This window comes from Nycticebus coucang, chromosome 3, assembly GCF_027406575.1.
Source record: "Nycticebus coucang isolate mNycCou1 chromosome 3, mNycCou1.pri, whole genome shotgun sequence".
Taxonomy (NCBI): domain Eukaryota; kingdom Metazoa; phylum Chordata; class Mammalia; order Primates; family Lorisidae; genus Nycticebus; species Nycticebus coucang.
Window position 1 is genome coordinate 54,537,840 of NC_069782.1, and position 12,720 is coordinate 54,550,559.

The 12,720-nt window shown below is 42.2% G+C and overlaps 1 protein-coding gene across 3 annotated transcripts in view; it reads left to right on the plus strand.

The window, feature by feature from the left end:
* The window catches only part of CPM (carboxypeptidase M), a 105,100-nt gene extending 94,244 nt beyond the window's left edge, over positions 1 to 10,856 (plus strand). For 2 of the 3 annotated variants that reach the window (XM_053585413.1, XM_053585415.1), the window contains exons 8-9: positions 3,704 to 3,852; positions 6,139 to 6,400. In XM_053585413.1, the coding sequence (XP_053441388.1) occupies positions 3,704 to 3,852; positions 6,139 to 6,381 (392 nt within the window). In that variant the 3' untranslated portion in view covers positions 6,382 to 6,400. Of the gene's footprint in view, positions 1 to 3,703; positions 3,853 to 6,138; positions 6,401 to 7,794 lie in introns of those variants that run through there. The other variant, XM_053585414.1, reaches the window with a different exon arrangement.
* The last annotated feature ends 1,864 nt before the right edge of the window (positions 10,857 to 12,720 follow it).

Consider the following 12,720-nt stretch of genomic DNA (forward strand, 5'->3'; position numbering starts at 1 on the left):
CTGAAAGTTGGGAGTAATCACTCACTAGCCTGGCTAAGGCGCCAATGGGTGATTCTTTCAATTAGAACTCATTGTACACTATGCATTAAGATGCAGGAAAAAAATAAAATAAAATTTAAAAAACAACTCACTCTGGGCCTCTATTTAAACTAGGGCCACTTGGGGCCATGTGGTCCTGCTTAGAGGAGGATTTACTTGGCTTGGGCTGGGATGACGGTGTCTGCAGACATGAAGGCCCAGGCAGCACAGGGGGGCAAGTCTGGACCCCAGGGACCTGCATGTTCCCTGCTCTGCTGCCCTGTCTGTCCCCTGCACTCCTTGAAGCAAGTCTGAGCTGAGGGGTCTGGGAATGGCTCGCAGCACCCATCAGCACAACCTGACCACCCTGGGCCTGAGTAGATCTGCTGTTTGCTGAGCCCCGGAAGCCGCCTGCTTGGACTTGGCAGTCTAGTTCCTTCCTGGCAGTGACTCTTCACCATGAACCTCTGATACATTTCCAGGGGGAAAGAGCCTTTGCATTTATGCCCCCATCCAGACGTGGTTGCAGACTTTAAGTCTCATGTTTTATGTCTTTTCCCTGGGTGTATTATCTGAAAATTTTTTAATTGTTTTGTTCATTCTCTCTCTCTCTCTCTCTCTCCCTCCCTCCTCCCCTTCCTCCATCTCTTGGGGTCTACTGGTCTCTTTTCAGTGTTTCAACGTCAGCACGTAGAGGTAATTCATATTTTCTGGTAAAACAATTATTTCCCTCTAAGGAAAAGGTTTGGTGGTATGTGAGCAAAATATTGTAAAGACATATATAAGCTAAAGGAGGCTTTCCTTTGGCTGGTGAGAGGGGTTTTCCTTTGAATAGAAATTCCACTTTGAAGCAGGATCTATGTACGCTCAGTACAGAGTGATACGCCCCAAGCTTCTACAACCTGAAGAAATGTAGGTACCTAAGGCCAGCCACACTCCCTGTTCACGCCACTGTCAAAAAAAAAAAAAAATTAAGTCTGTCCTGTTAAAGTTTAACCACTTCTAGCCAAGAAGAAATTTGCTACTTTTTTATAAGGCACCGTGACTTTGTTTACTTTGATGCCATCTGCCAACCACTCATCCCTAGGACCCTGAATTCCATTTCAACATTATCTTAGATGTCACAGGGTGATGTATCAATTTTAAAGAAACTTTTGCTTTATTTTTTATGTGTTTGGTTTTGTTTAATTTGGTTTTTAAGAGACTGATGAAAAATACAAAAGATGCCAGCAGACACACCAGCAACCACAGGTTTTCCTCCACAAGTGTACGGCTTTTCTAAGTGATGGGAAAACTGTGACAAGCTCAGAGCCATGGGGAGGGAAAGCGTCTGCCTGGCTTCTTCCTTCATATATTCCTGCTTTTGTGGAACGAGAATTAATGGAGATTCCAGAAACTTATCTAATATCTCTGTCTCAACTCCAAACTTATATAACCAATCTTTCTTTTCCCTCACATAGTCTTTTTTTTTTCTTTTTTAACTAGGGTTTCCTTTTATCATAAACTATTTCTTCAACCTCAAAGAATGAATCTCTAGATAAGGTGATTTAGAGCAAAATATGGATCTGAAAGGGAACACATTTTGAGGTGGGGGCCTGGCCAGGGTCCCTCAACCCCCACTCCTCGTTTGCCTGGATACCCCGAGAACGTGGCGTCACCTTCCTACAGAGGAAAGAAAAAAAGGATTAATATTTGTTGATCCTTCTGTTTTGTGTTACTTGCGTTTAATCTTCACAACCATCCAGGAAGATGGCACACATTATCCCCATTTTATAGGTGATGAAATTGAGGCTTGGGAATGTTTAGTGATGGGGGCGCTGTGACTCAAATTGGGACCTAAGTGGGTTCTTTCTGTCACACTGAGCTATGACAGTTGGTACATTCTATGTTTATCTAATTCACCAAAGGACCCCCCTAGGAAGGGCACAGTGTAAATAGCTCTTCAAAAATAAGCCACTGAAACCCGGTGAGTAAACATGTAGTCAGGTCACAGAGTTCTTACCAGTAGTTCAGGGTCGGGCACCACGGAAAGACCAGAAGGAAACACACTAAACGGTGGGAATGGAACTTTTTTTTTTTTAAGAGAAGACAAAGAAGAACAAATTATATGATAATAGAGGTTTACATAGTTGTTTTGAGAAAGTGAAAAGGAAATGTGGCATTTAAAACTTGCTTTTCTGGAGAAAAAAAAATTGCAGAGTCAGGCATTAGGTAAGAAAGTAAAAGGCAACTTACGTCAGATCGAAATTTCCTTATTGTTCAAGATAAAGATTATTCTATCTTGCTAAATATCAAACTTTTATTTTTCTTTCTAACCTTTTCTGGGGGAGACAAACGTGTGCCTCGTATTTTTATGACCCAACAAATCATCACTGCGTGTTAACTCTGCAGGAACAGCTCAAGGTCACTGAGTGTTAACTCTGCAGGAACAGCTCAAGGTCACTGAGTGTTAACTCTGCAGGGACGGCTCACGGTCACTGAATGTTAACTCCGCAGGGATGGTTCAAGGTCACTGAGTGTTAACTCTGCAGGGACAGCTCAAGGTCACCGAGCTTTAACTCTGCAGTGATGGCTCAAGGTCACTGATGCAGAGATAGCTCAGGGTCACTGAGTGTTAACTCTGCAGGGACAACTCAAGGTCACTGAGTGTTAACTCTGCAGGGACTGCTCAAGGTCACTGAGTGTTAACTCCGCAGGGATGGTTCAAGGTCACTGAGTGTTAACTCTGCAGGGACAGCTCAAGGTCGCAGGGATGGCTCAAGGTCACTGTGTGTTAACTCCGCAGGGATGGCTCAAGGTCACTGAGTGTTAACTCTGCAGGGATGACTCAAGGTTGTCTATTCCAGACTCTTCCTTCTCATTTATGCCATTAGCTTCACCTTTGTCACTGGAGAAAACAGACTGGAATGTGAAATGTAGCATTTAAAATGAGAGTTTTAAAATACAAATGCTTTAAGAAATTGTATCTCTGAAGTTTAGAGCCAGTATGTGGTGTGATGGGCTCCATGTGGGCTGAGGAGACCTCCATCGAGAGTTTGTAGCCGGCGGTGCTGCTTCCTCGGTGGCGTGAACTTGGGAAGGCTATTTTAGTGATCAGAGCCTTAGTTTTCTCATCTGTTAGAGCATGACAGCAATGGATAACATGGAGTTGATGTGAGGACTGGATGAGAAGATGCTCACTGAGCGCTTAGCGCAGAGCATGGATCACACGGGGGCGTTGAGGGACTGTGGCTGCTGTGACCAGTCAGTTAGCCCCCAGCTTCCAAGCAACCTTGAGATTATAGTTTTGCTTCCCATGTAGTCCCTCGCATAGGTAAGTACCTTGTTGTAAATTAATACATTGACATGGAATCTGCCCATGGTAATGTCACGGTGCAGTTTGGTGACTGAGTAAGCAACACAGAAATGACAGGAACAGATCTTAAATTATCATCTATGTTCTCCAACTTTGATGATGTATGTTATTAGTGGAATATTCAACAACAAACAAATTTCAGTTATAAATCAGATGAGTGGCTGGACTCTGTTTTAAGTTACATCAGAACTAAGTTTACTTTCCCTTCTCTAACACTTTATTAACTCAAAACAGCTAATAAATATTGGACTTTATAAAAAATATTTACAAGAATTTTTTTGTATGCCATTAAATGTGGTATTTATATTTAATTTTCTTTTCATCTTACAGGTGTAAAAGGTCAAGTTTTTGATCACAGTGGAAATCCACTGCCCAATGTAATTGTAGAAATCCAAGACAGAAAACATATCTGCCCCTATAGAACCAACAGATTTGGAGAGTATTATCTCCTTCTCTTACCTGGGTCCTATGTAATAAATGTAAGTATTAACACTAGTTACTGTTATCAAAATGTTATAGAACTTCATCATTAGGATAGTGGTGATGGAATATATATATAAAACAGAACTCACAATACTTACCCAGAAGGAATCTAAAATAAATCTAGAAGGCCCCAAATAGATACATTCAGATGGAATGAAAGGTTAGCATCAGAACTGCAATAGGCAGGGGCTGGGGGAGGTTGGAATGATTGGAACAAACCACAGAAACCCATGTTTTTTCCCAGCTTATTTTTTTTAAATAGCTATATCCTATTTCTTGTGATATCTTTATGATTTAAAAATGTGACCTTGGCTCAGTGCCTGTAGCTCAGCAGCGAGGATGCCAGCCACATACACCCGAGTTGGCAAGTTCAAATCCAGCCTGGGCCTGCCAAACGACAATGACAAGTACAACCAAAAAATAGCCGGACGTTGTGGTGGGCGCCTGTAGTCCCAGCTACTTGGGATACTGAGGCAAGAGAATTGCTTAAGCCCAAGAGGTTGGGCTTAAGGTTGCTGTGAGCTATGATGCCACAGCACTCTACCCAGGGCAACACAGTGAGACTCTGTCTCAAAAATAAATAAATAAATAAAAATGTGACCTTATTAATAATGAGAGTAATTGGGCAATGTAGCAAAAATACTTCCCATCTTCATGAAATACCATTTAACACTCATTCCATAAAACATAATCTCTACTATAAAAATAGATTAGGACAAGTTCCTTAGAGTTCATTATAAGTGATTTTGATTCACAAATTTTACCACTTTATTAAACAATTGATAGACATATTTTGTGGTCCCGTTTTTAATCAATGCAAATAAAAATTTGAGTTTTTAAGTCCATTTTAATGCCCATTTCTGAGCCATTTTAGCCTATGAGAAGGGGACATGAACTAATTTGAGCCAAATTGTGCTTCTTTCTCTTTGATGAGACTTCCTCTGAGAGATTCAGTAATCTGCTGCTTTTCTCAGTGGCACTGAAGCCGCCATGGTGGTGGTTCTGTGCAGAGCCCCTCCTGGGAGAAAGCAGTCATCTCTTCCACGGTACAGGCTTAGCATTTCATTATTTCATCTCTCACCTCGGCACTGCCTGCTGATGGAGCTTGGCAACTGCAAATCCTCTTGGGAGTTTCCACTCCTACTGAGAAGGTGGCTAGAACTTGAAATAATCTCAACTCACTGTGAACCTTTGCCTAAAAAAGCTCTGTATTTTTCTCCCATTTACTGTAATATTTTCATTCTAGGGGGGAGAAAGGGTTTTCCATGTACTAAATCTACATTATTTTTATACAATCCCATAAGTAAGCCACACCTTTATAGAATCAGGTCATGAATTGTTCATTTCCTATTGATTAGACCACCACAGTGCGGGCTGACCATAGGTGTTAGTTCTGGAACAAGATTCGAAGAAAAGACTCTGGAAGCTGAAATGAAAAGCTCAAACACATGCCAGTTAGTAGTTCTGTAAATGTTATTCTCTCATTCTTCTCCTTTCACCATATATAATAAAAGCATTTCTCAAGATCAGATCTTGGAGGCTGAGGCAGGTGGATTGCTTGAGCTCATAAGCCTGAGCAAGAGGGAGACCCAGTCTCTACAAAAAATAGAAAAACTGAGGCAAGAGGATCGCTTGAGCCCAAGAGTTAGAGGTTGCTGTGAGCTATGATGCCACAGCACTCTACCTAACTCTGTCTCTAAAAAAACAAAAAAGCATTTCTCAATGGATGTCATGTAAAGTTAGTTTAGCGTTTGTCTAATTAGTCTAAAGTTAGTTTAGCATTTCCCTGATTATTTCCTCCACCAAGAAAACAAATCTAGATGAAGATTCAGACTCATGTAAACAAAACCAGGTAAAATCACTGCTTTTGAAGGAAGCAATAGACTTGTACAGCAAACAAAATGGAGTAAATTGCAGAAACAATTGGATTTACAAATTATCTTGGTATCTTGGTTGTCTGTTAAGTACAGACATGGGACAAAAGGAAACCACATACTCTTTACCTTTGCACTCCATGAGAAGGATGCTGGGAGAATCAGTGTCCTGACCTCCATCCCCAGACAACAAACCTTTCTCTGTCTTTATTTCATCTTGTGATTCTTTGCAACAGCAATAACAACAATGGTCTCTATCAACAGGCATTGGATACCTCGTGAGCAGGACCAGGCGGCCTGGCAGATTGCCGCAAGCTTTGCGTTTTAGCGGTGGCTATCAGTGTTTGCACACTTGGCACCACAAAACATCTGAAGTCACTCATACAATTGTTTCTTGTTTCTGCTCAGGTTACAGTTCCTGGACAAGATCCATACCTCACAAAGGTGATTATTCCAGAGAAATCCCAGAACTTCAGTGCTCTTAAAAAGGATATTCAACTTCCATTCCAAGGGCGATTGGATTCTATCACAGTATCAAATCCTTCATGCCCAATGATTCCTCTATATAAAAATTTGCCAAGCCACTCAGCGGAAACAAAGCCTACTTTGTTCTTATTTTTAGTGACTCTTCTGCACATATTTTTCAAATAAAGGAAAATGTGAAACTCAACCTCCCGTCCCCACCTGAAATCAGGTATTACTCGAGCTACGTGAGGCTACTGCAGCCCTCCAGGGGAACCTCGGCGGGGCACACTCCACAATATTCCCTGGGAAGAGAAATGGATGTTTCTGGATCCTGGAATGATTCAGTCTTGAAGATGAGCAGAAGGCACCCACCTAGAAAATACCGCCTATCACACTTACATTAATCCTGAAGTAGGCTTATAACCTGTAAAAAGGTAAACTTGAGAATCAAAAAGAAGTTCCTGCAAGAAAAAAATGAGCTAAGTTTGTATATAGAGAGCCAGAGAGCCAGATGAATATAAGCAATAAAGATGACCATTTATCGATCTCCTCCTATGTACAAGACCTTGCCATGAGTGCTGTATGTGGACAGATGTATGTATAATTACTCCTCTGCAAAGGGAGAAATCTTCACAGGACTGGGAATAGTGGTGCAAATGTTCTAATGAGAGAAAATAGGCAACCATGTCTCAAGGGCCCAAGAAAACACAGGCCTGGCTGGGTACAGTGGCTCACACCTATAATCTTAGCACTCTGGGATGGATGGATTGCTTGAGCTCAGGAGTTCAAGACCAGCCTGAGCAAGAGCTGGTCTACTAAAAATAGAAAAATTACCTGGTGTTGTGGCAGGTGCCTGTAGTCCCAGCTACTCAGGAGGCTGAGGCAGTAGGGTCACTTGAGCCCAACAGTTTGAGGTTGCTGTGAGCTACGACACCATGGCACTCTACCCAGGGCAACAGAGTTAGACTCTGTCTAAAAAAAAGAAAAAAAAAGGAAAGAAAATGCAAGCCTGTCCTAGCATACTGGGAGGCCAAGGTGGGTGAATTGCCTGAGCTCATGGGTTTGAGACCAGCCTGAGCCAGAGGGAGGCCTCGTCTCTAAAACATAGCCAGGCGTTGGAGTGGGTGCCTATAGTCCCAGCTACTTGGGAGGCTGAGGCAAGAGAATCACTTGAGCCCAAGAGTTTGAGGTTGCTGTGAGCTATGATGCCACAGCACTCTACTAAGGGTGATAAAGTGAGACTCTGAGGCTCTGTCTCCAGAAAAAAAAGAAAAGAAAAGAAAATGTGGGCCTGATAGGACAGGATGGCCAGTTAAGCAAGTCTGTCTCCCTCTCTGCCTCTGTGCACCTGGGTGCCCTGTCCTCTGTCAGCTGGTGACCTGCACAGGTGTAGCCTCAGACTCACATCTGACTCATCACACGGTGGCGGAGCACACCTTCCCCTACACTGGGCTCCGTCTCAGCTCCTGGAACCACCAAGCTAGAAATCGGGGTCGTCCTTAGCGCTTCCTCCTCCTCCTTCCTCCCTTATGTTCAGTGAGTGAGCAGAGATGGTGTGGATTCTCACTGTCCATGGATTCTGCCCTCTCCTCCCCACAGCTGCTCCCACTGCGAAGCTCAGGCCCTGGTGTCCCCCCAGTGCTGCTGCCACCACAGCTTCCTGGTCTCTTGTCCCCAGACTTCTCCTCTTCAAGTTCATCCTCCACCAGCCCCAGAAAAGGGAGCTATTTTGAGGTATGATCCCGATTCGCTACATTTTCTTTCCTACTCCTCTTAAAACTTGGTGCTGGTATCAACGCCACCAGGAGGCCTTGGCTGACCGTGTCCATTCAGTTCTCTCTCCACCTCCAGGCTTTCTGGAGCGAGAGGCCCTTTGCTCCCTAAAGGAAACTGTGTATCTCTTCTCTGCCATCGGGTTACAGCCCTGTACCACGGTCCTCTGCTACCTCCTGTACCGCGGTCTTCTGCCACCTCCCGTGCCTTCCCATGCAGTGCAAGATCTGTTGATTTGTGTGAAAAATTCATTTGTATGACCTCAGAGCCCAAGACCTAGTGGGTGCTGGAAAGATGAATGGACAAGTGGTTCCAGAAGTCTGTTGATCCTGGTCCCTGCTAGAGGCTGTCTAAGGCTTTGAGTCATTTTATTTATTTTATTATTATTATTATTTTTTTTTTTTTGTAGAGACAGAGTTTCACTTTATCGCCCTCAGTAGAGTGCCGTGGCGTCACACAGCTCACAGCAACCTCCAACTCTTGGGATTAAGCAATTCTCTTGCCTCAGCCTCCCGAGTAGCTGGGACTACAGGTGCTCACCACAACACCCAGCTATTTTTTAGTGCAGTTCAGCCGGGGCCGGGTTGGAACCCACCACTCTTGGTATATGGGGCTGAGGCCCTACCCACTGACCCACTGCCCGAGTCATTTTATTAAACAAGGTCTTATGCTTGGGAAATCTGCAGCTCATTAGTAACGCTGACAGCAGAGTGTTTACATGTACATGACCAAGAAAGAGTCCACATACATTGCTTTTAGCAGACCCTGAATTTATCCTAAGATTGGGGGTAAATGCATCAAGTTACCTATTAACAGCACTATAGAATACCTCTTTTAAATACAAGAACAAAATTTTTGCCATTAGTACTCAATTTGAAGTACTAATGGTTTTCAAGTTCTCTCTTACGTATAAGATTAAAGGGAGGTACTCGTTAAACAGTTTAACAGTAGCCAACTCTGGTGGGCAGTCTTGTGAGTACCGTGTGTCACTCATGGGAAGTGAATTGCCTTGGCTCTTACATTAAATTAAAAGTTCAAAAAAAAAAAAAAAAAGAAAGTTCAGAGGATCTAGAAATAAAACCATACTGGGATTTTACAGGTAAAAGTGCCTGAGAAGAACCACAAGGGGATGAGGAGAAACGTGGGCATTTAGAAGCCATTTCTGTGCCAAGTTTATTCAACATCATATAAACAGAATGTGTAGTCTTTTTAAAACCATTTATAAAATCTGGTAATAACCTAAATAATTTGCTCACTTTTATTTAAATAATCAGTAATGTATTATATACTGGAGAGTATGTATTAATATAATATTGCAGAAAATGACTTTGGCGTATCACGGGTGGAAGCGTATCAAACTGAACTGGATTCGCCATCAATACCCCAAATCATTTTCCAACTGGGCATTCCGAGTTCAAACTTTCCCTTTTGTATAGCAGTTTTTGAAGGGACATGAACTAAAACCTGAATTGGTTCATGAGCCTGAATGTAAATTTTTTACTGAAATAATGTTTTTGAAATCAGACCTTTGTATCAGAATCAAACTTAAAGTCATCAGAAGACACAGAGAAACCAGCCATAGCCTTCCAACCTTGGTCAGACCAGGGCCCCAGACTCTGCCCATTGCCTTCTCTACTGCCCCCTTTGAGACAGCAGCCATGCTCCTCTGGCTCTAAGTTTGGGTGTAATTCCTTTTATAGAGAAACCAATGTAATAAAAATTTTCAAATGGTAATTAGAAGACAGGAGCCCTGGGTTCAAATCCATCGAATGCTGTTTCCTTGTCTGCAGCATGAAGGTCCAACTCAGCAGGGATCCTGGGCCATCAGGGACAGTGTGGTGGCATCTGCCACATAGTGGGTGCCATTTTTGGTGCTTGCCTGGGTGGAGGGAGAATAGTTAAGACACTGTCTGGTAAATATTTTGAAGGCAATATAATAGGCCTTATTAAAGACCAAATCTTTTGCCTCAGACATAAACAGAATGGACCTAAAAACTGAAACAATGGTTAGCTAGAACGATCATCTAACAATATTTAGAGAAACTTTCATAAAGTAATATAGCTTTTTCTCATGTACATATTCAAATTTTGGTAAATGTCAATGTGAATGGATCTGAATGGTGGGTAGTATTTTGGAAAACGGTTAAGTGCCTGCAGGTAATGTCAGTGTTGATTTTGGTGCTTAATTTATCACGTTCATACTTGAACTTGGATGTTTCAGAAATGTTAAAAGCCTCTTCTCAACGCTTTTGAAAATCTTTCTAAGAAATCAATGTTGTGTTGTGTTCCAGAAGCAAATTTGTATTTGCAGTCTGTTTCTTAAAATGGTATGAATTAGTTCTATGTTTAGAAAGTAAAAATATATGATGCTGGATTGGAAATATCTTTTCCTAGCAAATTCAGGAAAAATAAGCATAGCATATTACCTTATTACACCAGGATAAGTTGCTTATTGAGAAGCTTGGTTATTATTCTATATGTTAACAATATGGTTGGTGTTTACTTTATGGCAGATCTCTTATATTTTCCTCATAACTTTAGATGGAAAAAGAGGAGAAAATGATGATGGCCAGACCAGTAAAAAGGGCACCAAATGTTCATGATGCTGCATCTAAAGGATGAGTCTGGGCTTGGTGCAGACTTATCATTGTACCAGGGTATTAGCAGGCACTGTGCTGTGGGGCTCACAGCCCCCAAACCACGTTTAGCATATGACGGCTGCACAACCTTTATAAATGTCTCATACATGATTTTACAAGTTTTCCTTTTGACATTCTTTTGTGCTATAATTAAGAAATTATTAAAATGCACAAGTTGTCTAAGACTGTAAAGTTTATTCAGAAGGGCCACAACTACCTCTACATTTAGTAAATTTAGAATATTTCTGATTCTCAATAAAGAACTAATATTCATAAGACCATGAATGTTCTTTCTTTCTATAATATTGCCTTTAAAATAACACTAGAGAGAACTAATTCCCACCAGATAAAGCCCAGGGAAGATCAAATTTCATGACCTTTTATGGGGCAATAACATTGCAACAGCTTGTCAAAGTTCAGATAGTTCCTCCAGAACATTTTATAGATACTGTGTGTTATTACGTGTCATATATTCCAGAGTAGTTTGTATCCTGGGGCAGTGCATTCCACGGATAAGATGCTGGATGAAAAGTGTGCTTTCTGGTCAGAAAAAAATTCTGGAAAATTCACAATTTACACTAATGTAGTAAAGGGTCTGAGAAATCTGGCAGAAAATAAATGGATTTCTCAAACATACATAGCCATGGAACCATTTTCATAAATAATTTAGCCTAGAACCAGTTCTTTGAACTCACATTCCTGAATCTGCAAACACATTTAGGGAAATAAAGTTAGAGAAGCCTGAGTAACAAACATTATAGACTTCCAAGGGCTTTGGAAACACAGAGCATAGTTAGAAAAATAGAATTTTCCTGCAGCCAGAGCTAGGAAGTTCCACAGTCCTAACCCTCATCAGAGGCAAACTTTACTGACACATGTAACAGCCTTGGCAGGGACAGAGGCAGGGCTCACATTCACACCTACCCTCTGCAACTCGCTACACAAATAATAGTTTAAATGACTCATGGCTGAGTAGGAAATGGGTAAATTACAGACACAGATTTTTTTTTTAAGTGAAAACTATGTCATTTTAGAAAATAAACTTGGAACAGTTTTCCTGTTTTCAAAAGAATTCATGACACAGGGACCTCTTAAGTGGAAACCCCAGGCACGTCTGGCCAGACTTCAGTATTTAAATTCACGGCTCCTTGAAGCATCCATTTAATCCCCCTTACCCAAAAGCAAGGTGGAATTTTAAAATGAAGTAAAATTTTCAAATATTACGCATGAAAGGAAAAAGTGATTAATCCATTTCTGGATGGTAGAATTATATGTTTTGTTTTCTTCCTCATTTTGAAATTTCCCATTTACCACTACTCTTATAATAATACAAGGAAAACAATTTTATAGAACCTCAAATTTTAGAACCACCAGTTTACATAAAGTGATCGCTACATCTCCTTACATATTCATTAAACTTTTCCAGAGTTTGTACTGAAATAATACACATCAAAGGTAATAATTTTTTCCTACTTGATCAACTTCAGGGCACTTGCCTTTCAACCCTAAAGCACGATTTTTTGCAGCCAGGACAGCGGCAGGTGCGCGCTGAAGACCAGGCTCTCAGGAAGGGTTCGCTGGAGCCCCGGTTTGAGGCCAGCCTGGGCAAAACAGGGCGCCGGCCCCATATGCCGAGGGTGGCAGGTTCAAGCCCAGCCCCGGCCAAACTGCAACAAAAAAATAGCCGGGCGTTGTGGCGGGCGCCTGTAGTCCCAGCTACTCGGGAGGCTGAGGCGAGAGAATCGCGTAAGCCCAAGAGTTAGAGGTTGCTGTGAGCCGTGTAACGCCACGGCACTCTACCGAGGGCGGTACAGTGAGACTCTGTCTCTACAAAAAAAAAAAAAAAAGAGAAGGGAGAGGAAGGCACAGTGCTTTGTGCAGTATGTGTTTCATGCATCTCTCAAGGAACGATGGCGCGGGGTGTTAGGGCAGGGTTGGGAGCGCCGGTGCTTAGGCCTCGCGCTGCCTCCTCTCTAGAAGCCGCAGGTGCCCGCGGAGTCTGCGCCTGCCCGGGGGTGTCAGGGGCCGCACCTGCAGATCTCCTGACGCGATGCTGCCACCACGTGGTGGAAAAGTGTGTAACACTCCGATTTGTCTTCTGCTAAAAAAAAAA